This window comes from Aquarana catesbeiana, linkage group LG01 (genome assembly GCF_042186555.1).
Source record: "Aquarana catesbeiana isolate 2022-GZ linkage group LG01, ASM4218655v1, whole genome shotgun sequence".
In the NCBI taxonomy this organism is placed as follows: domain Eukaryota; kingdom Metazoa; phylum Chordata; class Amphibia; order Anura; family Ranidae; genus Aquarana; species Aquarana catesbeiana.
The window spans coordinates 172,039,472-172,053,632 of record NC_133324.1 but is presented as its reverse complement, the minus strand read 5'-3'; the positions used below and the strand labels follow the sequence as shown (position 1 = coordinate 172,053,632).

The following is a 14,161-nucleotide window of genomic DNA, read 5'->3' as shown; positions in this document are numbered from 1 at the left end:
TGCAGATATCACAGTGAAAGCAAACACAGAAAGCTGGATGACCACAGAAACAGAGATCATTGGTCAAACATAGAAGGAAGCTTAAAAGATAGATCCCTTTCAGATCATCGATCCCATTCTGATCACCGTTCTCATTCAGACCACAGATCAAGTTCTGACTACAGCCATCACAAATCTTCCAGGGATTACCGGTACCATTCAGACTGGCAGATGGACCATAGGGCTTCTGGTAGTGGACCCAGATCACCTTTAGATCAGAGGTCTTCTTATGATTCTAGGTCTCCTTTGGGACACAGGTCACCCTTTGAGTGCTCATCAGATCACAAAAGCACCCCAGAACATTTATGGAGCGGGCGCAAAACATAACACATGGAGTGCAGTCCAGGACATTAGCCATATTCAGTAAAATTATCACGGTGATTGCCTTACATGACTTGAAAGAAATGGACTGCATCTGCCCAGGGCAGACGTTACTACTTTCCTGAATGCAAGGTCTATTATCACAAAAGAACAGAGAATATTTTTGTATTTAAGGTATATGCTGCACTGTGCTGCAATCGTGGCATTTTTTAACATAATTAAGAAATAGATGTTTACTATTTCGGAGACCTCAGCACTGCCCATTTTGACTGAATTTTAACAGAAAACATCAGATGCCTGTACTATGGATTACTTTGTGTTTGCCTATGGTCCTGTTCCACGAGTCAGAAGAAAGGGGTTTTATATTGTCTGGAAAATGCTCTCAAGGACTACGTTCACTTTCCAAAGCTATTTGTTTACATTGTACACTGCAACCACCTTGCCGCTTTTCATCATATGCTTGAATATTTAAATCCTGTACCTAAACCTGTAAAATAGCCTTTTTTTGTGATCAACTGTAATATTTTTTTTTATACAAAGTAAAACTGCTGTAAATTATTGTAAATTAATTAAATGAACATTTCCTTTCTCAGGCTTTCTTTGACTGTTCCTTTCCCCACCAACTCAGGCCTTCTCATTCAGTATGGAATATATATATATATATATATATATATATATATATATATATATTCATAACCTTTTTTTGTTTTCTTTATAGTTTTATGGAATCAATGTTCAGAATGTAAAAAAAATGTCGGGGAAAGTGAACACTAATTCCATGCTTATGTCTGGTGTTCCAGTTTATAGATTTATTTGTTTTTAATTTTAAACAGATATCAGTGTTGTGTTAAGCTCTGTGGATAACATGACTTTTATGCATCTAAAAAGCCGTTATGTACATGTTTTTATAAACCAGGTAGTGTGGTTGATTAGCAGCTCCACTGTCCAAACCAGCCAAAATTTTATTGTCGATCCATTTGTTTTCCCTAAAAAAATTATTTTATTTTTTGTTTAAGAAAATGGGCAATAATGTCAAATGTGCTATGCAGCCAGTATAATTTTCATTTTCATGATTGAATTTCTAAATTGTTTAAATGCACACTGATTGTATATAGATTTCTTCTATATATGGAAAATTAAAGAGAGAAACATGTGAATTATATTTTCTGCTTTCTTTGCCCTCTGTTTCTTTTGTATGTACAAATATATTCATTTTATACACTTATGTAATGTTGATATAGTCACTACTTACATCAGTCCCTTTCTAAATGGTTCTTACAATGTAATGTCCCCACCACATCCATGAACATACTGTGAGGTTAAAAAATTTAACTTCATTTTTTCTGCTAACATAGGCAGGAGGTCAGCTTAATATGAATGTGTTAATGTTTTAAAAATCCGGTTCAGATGTAATATAGCTATAATTGTTTTGTAAATGGTGGTGGTCATATCTGCCCATCATTTTTACATGCTTTTCTTCGTGATTGTATCTTGATGTACCTCATATCTCACTGCAGTTCTTTTAGACAAATTTTGTCCTATCGGAAAATCCCATTTGTGTACCTAGAAATGTTGGAAAAGCAGTATTTGTAGGGACACTGCTGAACTAGAGATGGTAACCTCTCCATTGTGCTTATTGAGCAAGGAATTAAGGGACATCGACATTTTCTAAAAATACTACACCAATTTATAAGTATACTCCAATTTGGAGACTTACAAATATAGTTAGGAACGCAGTGTACAAAGGAACCTTGACAAGACACTGCAGCATCCACATATATTTACAAATGTGTGCAGCTAAACCCTCTGTTTTTACCATGAATTGTTGGGGTCAATTGTGTTTTTGCGGGTAAGTGTGGTGGCCTTGCATGCATTTTTTCTTTAGTCCTCACAGAAATAGGATGTGACAACTGTGTATTCCATGCTTTTATCCCCATACTGTCTTTTCCCCTCTCCAGGTCTTGATTTTGGTTTTAATCCAGCAAATCCCGACATTTTTTTTTTAACCAGTATGACCTGGTTATTGAATTGGGAGTCAACCTTTAAAAGTACAGTATTGTGCAAAAAAAAAAAAGAAATATAAATCAAATCGCTGTTTGGTGTGACTACCCTTTGGCTTCAAACCAGCATCAATTCTTACACTTGCACAGTCAGTTTGTAAGACTGGAGGCAGGTGTATGATTAACAAATTATGCCAAGCAGGTGCTTATGATCGATTTCATATGCAAGTTGAAAACCGTCATTAATTGAAAAAGAAATGGCCATGCAGGAGGCTTAAAATTGGGTGAGGAACAGCCAAACTCTGCTACTAAGTTGAGGTTGTGGAAGGTGGTTTCATAACACAGGTCATATACCATGGCAAGACACAAGGTAGTTATACTGCATCAGCAATGTCTCTCCCAGGCAAAGATTCCCAAACAGACTGGGGTTTTAAGATATGCTGTTCAAGCTCTTTTGAAGAAGCACAAAGAAACAGGCGACGTTGAGGACCGTAGGTGCAGTGGTCGGTCGGCCAAGGAAACCTAATGCAGCAGATAAAACACAACATGCTTCCCTTCAACACCAGAAGATATCCAGTAGTGCCATCAGCACAGAACTGGCAGAAACCAGTGGGACCAAGATACACACATCTACTGTCTTGGGAAGTCTGGCCAAAAGTGGTCTTCATGGAAAAATTGCAGCCAAAAAGCCATACCTCCCACTCTGGAAATTAGACTAAGCGATGCAACTACGCACTTAGGAATTGGGTTGCAGAAACATGGCAGCAGGTGCTCTAGTTTGATGAGTCAAAATTTGAACTATTTGGCTGTAGCAGAAGGCAGTTTGTTCACCGAAGGGCTGGAGAGCTGTACAATGAGTGTCTTCAGCAGTGTTGCCAACTTCCCAAAGTTAAATTTACTGATGACCACCAACTTTTTTTTATTTAGACAGCCTAATTTTTTTTACTGGCACTTCAAAACAGTTTCAGTACAAATATCAATATTTTAAGCTACAAGCATGTAGCTAGTGCTATTAGCAATGTGTTTAAGGTATAACCAAAGGCAAAAACCTATTTCTCCATTTACATGAAGGTCAGGGTAATATAACCCAGCACATATAGTAAAAAATAATTTCTTTTTCATACATCATGGGACACAGAGTCAGGCTAATATTCATTACCTGCTGGGTTATACTTCATCTCCAGGTAAATGGACACTGGTAGAGACAAAGGTCTTTAGACAGGAAGTGATCCCCTATATAACCCCTCCCATACAGGAAGCACTTCAGTTTTTTACCAATGTGTGCAAGGTGGATGGCACGGTTTGTTTTAGCTCCAGTTTTTTAGTCCCACAAACAGTTCTTAAATGAATCACGGGATTGACCGGATCCATTTGACACAGGCTTAATATGCTTAGATAAATGGGAGCCTCGCAAAGAAGACTCAAGATCCTGCAAGGTTTTGCCTGTAATGCGGCCTCCGGGCGCTGGACCCTGCGAAGTGGAATGCTGAACACCACATCGCTAAGGCATTTCTACAGGTTGCTATACAGGTCCAAGGGAGCGGACCCTAAAAATAAAAAGGGTACCCAGTCCTTGAAGGTCCACAAGTGACAGGAACCCGCCGTGATGGGTGAAGTTTGGGCTCTTAGTTTCTAAGCTGCCCTGCACCTGGATGGGTAAGTTAAACCCTTTTACTTATGATTGTGGGGTGTCCCAGTGATTGTTACAAGCAGTCAAGCTAGCTAGAGGCGGTGTGCGGTGACCATACGGGGGAGTTTTGAGCTACCTGTGGGTGTTTGCAAAGTGTACCTTTTTTGCTTGTCTGGCTGTTTTTTACCTGTATGATGGCCGCCATTTCGCCTTAGTTTACCATGGCACACATGCATTCACAAGAGTGGCGCTATACTCATCAGTTTGGCGGCCATGGTGCACGTGCATTTGCAAAATCGCCGATTGACTTAGCAGTTTGTTTGGCGGCCATGGCGCACGCGGCTTCGCCACACATGCGCAGTAGCCTGTATCTGGGCACATGAAGATTTGCGTCATGCGAATACAGCCGCGCACATACATGCGTGCGCATGCACAGAACGTTCCGGCGCACAGCCAGCTTATTTAAGCTGTATATGCCAAGCATGCGGTGCTTCCAGAAAGCAGCTTTGGGACACAGAGCAGAATCTGAACAGGCACTTGCAGCGGTTCATTTCTCCTTATCCGGTTTACGTGAGTCGCCAAGTGTTGCTTGGCAGGCTAAGGTGCTTAGCAGGATTGTTGCATAGGGGCTTGGTGAGTCCTATTAAAGGGTCTCCCTTCTGAGGTGTTTTAATACTACACCCAAGTACCCTCTTTTGTGACTAGAAAAATGTCTTTAAAAAAAAAAGAGTGGGACTAACACTACAGGGAAGGGCACACCTATGTCATCAGTAGTTCCTGATGATCCTAGCTTATACCTAGTGTTGTATCAACTTAAGGACCAGAGGCTTCCAGGCAATCTGAGCCCTTGCGCCTATCTGATATTGTGCCTACAGTCAACGATGCGTCTTCACCCTTTATCACCAAGGATGAACTGTCCTCGGCCCTAGCCGGGTTAGAGCACAGGATTGCCTCCATCCCGCAGAGTGGCAAGAAGCGTGACAGCTCCCCCTCCCTGGAAGCCACCTTTGGAGCAGGAATGGGGAAGAGCTAACAGCTCAGGATTCTGTGGAGGGCCTGGCGGATGAGTCTGTTCCCGAGCAATCTGGACAAAAAGGATATCCAGTTGATGTCTGCCTCTCAGTCACAGAGGCTTTCATCCTGATTTTGACCAAAATGGTTCCTTTAAGTTGCCTCTTGCCAAGGTGACTGAGCCCCCCTGGTCCTCCTGGGATCCCTGAGGCCCTTTCAGGCCGCACAGGCTTTCCCCCTACACCCCCTGCTGGAACAGGCAGTGTATGCTGATTGGGAACATCCTGACAGGATTTTGTTCCCCTTAAGAGGTTTTCCCTTTTTATATACCATGGATGAAAAGTTTGTTAAAGTGGAGAATGCCAGCCGTAGATGCAGCAGTCTCTTCCTTAAACAAGAACTTAACTTGTCCGGTAGATAACGCACAGGGCTTGAAAGACCCTGTTGACAAGAAATTGGAGTCATTATTAAAGTCTTCCTTTTCTTTGGCCAGTTCAGCTATTCAGCCAGCTGTTGCAGCAATTGGTATCTGCCAGTCTGTAAAGGACCAGGTCAATCGGCCTGATAGGCCTAACCAGGAGGATGATCTGCCTGAAAAATAAGACAAATATTCCTCAAGCGCTGTGTTTTGCTGTTGACGCCTTGAAAGGATTCAATACAGCAGGTTTCTCATTTGGCTCTCTTGTCTGTACATATGCGCATACTTTTGTGGCTTAAGAACTGGTCAGCCGAGCTTCCTTGTGAAAAGTTATTGGCAGGTTTCCCCTTTCATGGGGAATGTTTGGTGATCATTTGGACAAATATATCCAAAAGATTTCTGGAGGGAAGAGTTCTCTACTTCCTGTGAAGAAAAGCACCAGGCATCCCTCGTTTAGAACTTCAGGAAGTGCTTCCTCAAATGTCTTAGTGCCAAAGCAGTTCTGCCACCAACAGGGCGCTAGGGCCAGGGGCAAGCCGCAGGGCCAGAAAAAGCCCTGGGTTCAAAATTCTTCTAAACCCAGCACCAAGCCCTCCTTTTGAGGAGATGCCCCCACACTATCGGGTGTGGGGGGAAGGCTGCTGACATTTGCGGACATTTGGAGAACAATAATTCAGGACAAGTGGATCACCTCAATTTTATATCCTGCGGTTACAAGCTGGAGTTGCGGGGGGTTCCCCCTCAGAGGTTTTTAAGATCCAGTGTTCCCTTGGATCCTCCAAAAAGAGACTTATTGCTTCAGGCACTACATCATTTAGTGCATCAAGGAGTAATTGTACAGGTTCCTGTATCCGAAGGAGCAAGCCTGTTTTCCGCTTTAAAAACCAAATGGGGTCACAGGGCACATTTTTGGACCTATAATCTCTGAACCAGTATCTACTAATCAAGTTCTTTTGTATGGAGTCTGTCCACTCAGTTGTAGCCTCGCTCCAGATGGAAGACTTTTCAGTCTCCATCGATTTTATAGAGGACACATATTTACAAGTACCTATCTACTGCAAATCACAGGAACCTCTGATGTGGCTGAAAGAGGAACATCATTTTCGGTTGTGGCTCTACCCTTAGGGCTTGCTACAGCTCCCCGAGTGTTTACAAAGGTCCTAGCACCAGTACTGGGTTTTTTAAGGGCCCAAGGGATCCTGGTGCTCAGGTATCTGGATGACCTCCTGCTCAGAGATCACTCATTACAGGCTCTAAAACAGAGCATAACCTGCACAGTGCGCTATTAGCTTAGGCTGGATCATAAATACAGAAAAGTCAGCCTTGAACCCAGCTCAAGGTCTAAGGCAGTGATGGCGAACCTTGGCAGTCCAGATGTTTTGGAACTACATTTCCCATGATGCTCATGCACTCTGCAGTGTAGCTGAGCATCATGGGAAATGTAGTTCCGAAACATCTGGGGTGCCAAGGTTTGCTATCACTGGTCTAAGGTATTTAGGTCTGATCCTAGATACGGTCCAAGCAAGAGTATTCTTTTCACCCGCAGGTATCTGTGCCCGGAAGGATCAGGTGCGTCAGATGGGGGGGGCACCAGACAACCCTCCATTCGGCTCTGTATGAGTCATCTAGGGAGGATAGTAATAGGCGGAAGAACTCTAGGCAGCCTCACACCGATGGAAATTTCTAATTCCTTTAATTGTAGATCAGGATTATAAAGTACACAAGACACCACAGCAGAGTGGTACGTTCCGTTATACTAAGTGCTTACTCATAGCTGGGAGGATAGTATTCTCCTTCGAGGCAGTGTCCTATGCCCAGTTCCATTCTAGGCCTCTACAACAAGACATCTTGTTGGCTTGGAACAGGAGAGGACAAGCCCTGGATTATGCAATGTTCTTATCTCTTCGGGCATGCTCAAGCCTAAACTGGTGGTTCCAGGTTTAGAACCTGCGAAAGGGAAGATCTTCCTCCTGTTAACTTGGAGAGTACTGACTACAGATGCCAGGCCAGTCTTTAAGGCCGGGGAGTGACCCTAGAGGGGCTCACAGTTCAAGGGAAATGGTCGACAGAACAGATCCCATCAACGTCATGGAGGCAGTCCGACTGGCCCTACGGTCATGGACAGTGGCGCTTCAGGACTGCCCGATCAGGTTTTAGTCCGACAATGCCACTACAGTGGCCTGTATAAACCACCAAGGTGGTACCAGAAGTCATTCAGCTCTGAAGGAGGTGAACCACATACTAGCCAGGGCAGAGGGACAGGTGCTGATTCTATTGGCACTCCATATCCTAGGAGTAGAGCACTGGAAGGCAGGTTATCTCAGCCACCAGCAGATCTGCTGGGGGAATGGTCCCTACACCCAGGGGTGTTCCAGGAAATTTGCCAACGTTGGGAATGGCCAGAGTTTGACCTACTGGCATCCAGGTTCAACAACAAACTACAGCTGTTTGTGTGCCGAACAAGAGATTCTCTGGAAATCAGAGCAGATGCTCTGGTAGTTCTATGGAGCCAGGATTTAGAGAGAGGGAGCTCATGTCATTCTTGTGGCACTAGCATGGCCCAGAAGGCCCTGGTTCCCGGAGATTGTGTGACTGACAATAGACGGGCCATGGATGCTTCCCAGGTCATCTGTGTCCTCGGGACTTGAACTTGGTGCTGTCTGTGTTACAGAAACAAACATTTGAACCTATGAAGGAAATTCCATTAGACTTGCTGTCACGCAAGCTAGCCTTCCTGATGGCTATCACCGCGGCTAGAAGGGTGTCATAGTTGGCGGCCCCTCCATGCAGGGAACTGTACTTGATCCTCCACCACGACAGGGTCGTGTTACAACCTCTTCCATCCTTTTTGCCAAAAGTGGTGTCGGCCTTTCATTTAAATCCTGACATTATTTTGACTTCTTTTTTCTCTCAGCCTCGTTCGGTGAAAGGAGAGACGACTGCACTCCTTGGATGTTGTCCGGGTAGTCAAGGTTTATTTGTCTAGATCTGCGGAGATCCGAGGATCAGACTCCTTTTTTGTTTTACCAAAAGGACCCAGGAAAGGGCAGGCAGCTTCCAAAGCTTCCATTGCCAATTGGGTCCGTCAATTGGTCATTCACGCCTACGGTCTGAAATGTAAAACTCCTCCCTTTTAAGGCAGCCTTTCTCAACCTTTAAACCCTAGAGGAACCCCAAAAATAATTTTCGGGTCTCGAGGAACTCTTGCTAAAACCAATTTATCAGGGGTCAATAGGAACAATGCCCCTTATACTGATGGCCAATAGGAAGAATGTCCCACTTACAGTGGTGCTCAAAATGCCACCCTTAAAGACAGCTAAAATGATATTTTGTGCCATGCTGCTGGCTTTGCTAAGTGATGCTGAACCTTGAACTCTGTAGGCACCATCAAAAAGGTGGTTCATCAGACACAGCTCAAGGAACCCCTAGCAACCTCTGGAGGAACCCCAGGGTTCCACGGAACCCTGATTGAGAATGGCTGCTTTAGGGTGAGAGCTCATTCTACCAGGGGTGTAGGAACCTCCTGGGCTTTTCGCCATCTGGTATCTGTGGCTCAGATTTGTAAGGCTGCTACCTGGTCTTCAGTGCATACGTTCACAACATTTTATCAAGTGAATGTTCAAGCAGCCAAGGATTCGGCTTTCAGCCGCAGTGTACAGCGGGTTGCCGTATAAGTTCTGAGAGCTATTGTTTGGCAGGGTATCTCAAGGCTATTGCTCTGGGACGTCCCAGCAGCTAATGAATATTGGACTGACTCTGTGTCACATGATGCCTGTAAAATCCCTTTCTTTGAGTACATCATGGGACAGAGATCCCTCCCCTCTTTTTTGAGGCTTCAGTGCTTGCTACAAAACTGAAGTGCTTCCTGTAAGGGAGGGGTTATATAGGGGATCACTTCCTGTCTGAAGACCTTTGGTCTACCAGTGTCCATTCACCTGGAGATGAAGTATAACCCAGCAGGTAATGAATATTAGCCTGACTCTGTGTCCCATGATGTACTCAAAGAAAAGGATTTTTTACAGGTAAATATGATGAAAAAAAATCCTATTACGTATGCGCTTCTTAATGTAGAGATTGCGAAAATTATCAAAAAATAATAAATATATAGTGCAATAGCGATCTCCTCTGTGAATGCCAGAGAATGGAGCAGTGGATATTTTCCACTGTTCCATAAACGGACACCTCAGAGAGAACTCTTTACTCCATGAAAACCAAACTCCACCAAAAGTAACAGAGAGCATTGGGAAGCAGGTAGCGCCAACCAGGGGCTGGCCTATCTAGTGCACAACAGGAGGGGGTGAAGCAGCAGAATGTACCAAGGCACAAAACCTAGCAATGAACAACAATAAAGTCAGATGCTGTAGCAGCACAGTTTAAATTCCTCTGATTTTCAGGACACTGTAGATGCCTTTCATGTTGCTACATAGGTCTTGTGATCTTGTGCAGTTAATTAACTACATGGTAGTGTTAAAACTGTTCATAGAACTGCTAAGCTTCCTATGTTAAGTGTTCTTTGAGCTTCACAGTATTGTTTTCTATTTATTTAGGCCCCTTTCACACATGCTGTCCGATCAGGTATGCCTGTCAGTTTTTTAAGCGGACCTGATCGGACGCTCCATGCACCTCTATGGAGCAACAGATGTCAGTTGTAACATGTCCGCTGACACCCACCGATATCCGATCCGGTCCACCAAATCCAGACGGATGGAAACACTATATTCCATCCGTCTAACGGATCAGATGAAAATAGGCGGATCTGTTTTCATCCGATCTCCCATAGTGAACAGTGGGGTTCTGACAGGTCCATCTCTGCACAGTGAACTGAGACAGACCTGTCATGCGCCTGCTCAGCAAGCAGAGTACATCAAAATGGATGTGCCCTGTGTGAAAGGGGCCTTTAATACAAAAAAAACTGATGGTAAAGTAATTGAATGGGCCCCTATTGCAGCACAGTAAATGATGTGTTTATTTACATGACACTAGTTGAAATTAATCTTATATTCTTTAGCACAAAGTTTCTCAACTGGGTTTTCCGAGAAAGCTCCTCAGGGGTTCCGCTGCAATCTACCCATCAGTCGCAAGCAGCTGATAGGTATAGCGTATTCCCTTCTGCCGACACACGCAGATCTAGGCAGGGAAGCGGCTGTGATTTGTTGGTTGTGGTGCGCTGTTCCTCACTGGCCCCACCTCCCCTCTTGTCCCACCCAGGTGCTTTTTGTGAAATATTTCGGATGGACAGGAGGGGTGTTTGAAAAACTGCCCCACAAGAGAACTGACCACAGCTGCTTTCCTGAGCTGCTCTGCATATGAAGGAAACTGCTGCTACTGGAATGTGTCCTGCTCCGCAAGTAATGTGCCTTGTTCCCACGTAATATGCCCTGCCCCCATGTCATTTTCCCCGCTCTCATATAATGTGGCCTGCTGACCCCCCACTTCCACCATGTAGTGTGACCTCCTGCCCCCCTGTACACCGTTGGACCCAGAATTGAGCATCTGTGCAGAAAAAAAAAAAGCAAGCACAAGTTTTCAGTAAATTAGTACATTTTAATACTGATTTTATTACTTAAAGTGATTGTAAAGGTTGTTTTTTATTTTTTATTTTTTTGTTTTTTTTAAATAACAAACATGTAATACATACCTCCTCTGTGCAAGGGTTTTGCACAGAGCATCCCCAATGCTCCTTTTCTGGGGTGCCCCAGCGGAGAGCCTATTTCCCTGGGGGGACCCGTGCGGGCGCGCTCACAAGTCCCGCTGCTGCGTCCATTGACACAGACAGCAGGACTCGGCCCTGCCCCCGGCTCCCGTGTCACTGGATTTGATTGACAGCAGCAGGAGTCAATGGCTATCCTTTTTTGTTTTACCAGAAGGACCCAAGAAAGGGCAGGCAGCTTCCATTGTCAATTGGTCATTCAGGCCTACGGTCTGAAACGTAAAACTCCTCCCTTTAGGGAAGCCTTTCTCAACCTTTAAACCCTAGAGGAACCCCAAAATTATTTTCGGGTCTCGTGGAACTCTTACTAAAACCAATTGATCAGGGGTCAATAGGAACAATGCCCCTTATACTGATGGCCAATAGGAAGAATGTCCCACTTACAGTGGTGCTCAAATACATACTAGATTTACACATACTAGTGTCATTGGATTTGATTGACAGCAGCAGGAGTCAATGGCTCCTGCTGCTATCTATCCAATGAGGACCCGAGACAGCGGCTGGCGCTGCTGGGCTCGTGCACATTGCTGGAACGATCGGGTTCAGGTAAGAAAAAAAAAGGGGGGGGGGGGGCTCTGGGGGTAGCTGCAGCACAGAAAAAAAAGCATGAGACTTTACAACCCCTTCAATGCTATTTCTAAAGATAATTGTTGCTTTCTCAACAGCTCATTGATCACATCGCTGTTCCGTGAGCTGTAGATGTGAACATTATTTCAAGGGTTCCCCAAACTTTTTGCTAAGGGTTCCTCCAAGTTAAAAATTGTTGAGAAACCCTGCTCTAGCAAAACATTTTGTAATGTAATAAACCGATCAGCCATAACTTTATGATCACCACCTAATCCTGAGCAGGTCTCCCTTTTGCCACTAAAACAGCCCTGACCCGTTGAGGCATGGACGCCACTAGATCTCTGAAAGTATCTGGCACCAAGCCATCAATACAAACACAGGAAAAATTGCATACTCGCGTGAGCTCTATCAGCTGGTCAGAGAGAGAGTGTGGGTAATCAAAAAGCTCTCTTGGACAGGGAGTCCATGTATGAAAGTTCATGTGCAGCACACAACGTAATGGTGGTCTCAGGTGTGCTGACTGAGGATGGCTGCCAGTTCGTAACAATCTAGAAAGGGCTCTGTGGAAAACAGCGCTCCCAGCTCCTCCCCACTCTCTCTCGCCAACCGGAAGTGACATGTAACATTCTAAGTTCATGGAAGCGCTGGAAGCAACCAGCGTCAGCTGGAGCACCGGCTGCCTCTCCACCTGCATGCCGACCGCCTTCCCTCATGAGTGGATGAACCGTCTAAATTATTTCAATGCGCTGACACATCTATGATCTTGTAAATTCCCAATTGTCTATCTTGGAATAAAATGTTTTACTATTGCTGTACTTAGATGGTGCTGCTCTTTGTGTTTTGTTTTACCAAGCCGTCAATAGCACATCCTTTAAGTGCATGTCAATTTCTAGGTGGGACCTCCATGGATCGCACTTGTTTTTCCAGTACATCCCACAAATGCTGAATGGGATTGAGATCTGGAGAATTTGGAGGCCAAATCAACACCTCAAACCATTGTTGAATATTTTTTGCAGAGTGGCAGGGCACATTATCCTGTTGAAAGAGGCCACTGCAATCAGGGGAAAACGTTTCCATGAAGTGGTGTACTTGGTCAGCAACAGTCTTTAAGAAGTTGGTATGTGTCAACGTAACATCCTTATGAATGGCAGGACCAAGGTTTCCCAGCAGAACAAACTGCAATGCCCATTTTTTTTCTGCTTTCAACACATCTACTTCAGGAACAACATGTTTACTTACTGCCTAATATATCTCACCGACTTTCAGATACCATCATAACAAGATAATCTATGTTATTCACCTAACCTGTCTGTGGTCATAAAGGTATTGCTAATCGGTCTATATTCCTTTATGTGCTACATACAGACAAATAATGCTTAAATACGACCACTAGATGGAGACAAATGCCAATTCTTTTTTGGGCTTAAAGCAAACCTGTGCAGGAGAAATGGCCATCTGATACTGTAAATTCTATGTACACAGCTCATTAAATTAATGAACTGAATCGCTGTGCTGTAGAGCAGATTTAACAATGCAAAAATCAATATACCCTGAAATGATAATCATTAAAAAAATTTGTAAGAGAACTACTACTCCCATTATCAGCTAAGTAATTGTTCCCATGTAAGGTCAGAGGCTGGCATATGTTTTGCTGTAATGTATGTAGAGCAGAAAAAATAAAGAATGCATAGAAAAATGGGGATGGGAGGGGGCTCAGAGAATGTGGGGTTTTGGCTTTGAAGTGTGTTTGTGCACTCTATTTTGATATTTTATTAAAATTATGCTATAAAAATGTCCAATTTGTATAAAGCTAAGGAACTCTATTTAAAAAAAATAATAATAATAAACAAACAAAAAAAAAAAACAACTTAACTTTAGTATAGCTTTTCTGTTATGGCTGCTACCCCCACTGTTCAATTCTGGCCTATTGCCACTGGATAAAAAAAAAAAATCAGGTGTTGCGGTCATAACTACCTAAAAAGGTTTAACTGAATTAGATGTATATAGGGTGAAGGTGTACTGTAGTCCACAGAAGGAGCTAGAGCAATATAACTTTTAATGGTCAGCAGAGGCAGAAAGAACAGGAAGTTATTAGCTTACAAGGTTTTTGGCAGGATCAACATTTTTTTTTTTGAACTTGCCAAACCAAAAATTTCAGCCCTTCACTGGTATACTTATCAGCCTTTAGGCTAATAAGATGAGTTCATGGTAAGGGTTTACATACATTTTCATATCAGCTTTATACTGTAGCACTGTTTTGTGCACCAAGGGCTCATTGGCATATAAACTTTCCAGGGTATACCTCAGTACTCCCCACTTACTACCTTTATGCCTGGCATATGAATATCTGTGTTGGGGAAAGTATCACCTATTTGTCTTCTCTCTACACTCCTCTTAGAGGATTTTGTTATCCTAAGAATCATCTCTTCATCCTTTCCAGTAATCCAGACATTCTTTTCAGGATT

The 14,161-nt window shown here is 43.7% G+C and overlaps 1 protein-coding gene across 2 annotated transcripts in view; it reads left to right on the top strand.

The window, feature by feature from the left end:
* Positions 1-1,522, top strand: part of CHD1 (chromodomain helicase DNA binding protein 1) — a 159,700-nt gene extending 158,178 nt beyond the window's left edge. For both annotated transcript variants that reach the window (XM_073624566.1, XM_073624565.1), the window contains one exon: positions 6-1,522. In XM_073624566.1, coding sequence (XP_073480667.1) covers positions 6-366 — 361 coding nt within the window. In that variant the 3' untranslated portion in view covers positions 367-1,522. The remainder of the gene's footprint in view (positions 1-5) is intronic.
* Positions 1,523-14,161: the final 12,639 nt, after the last annotated feature.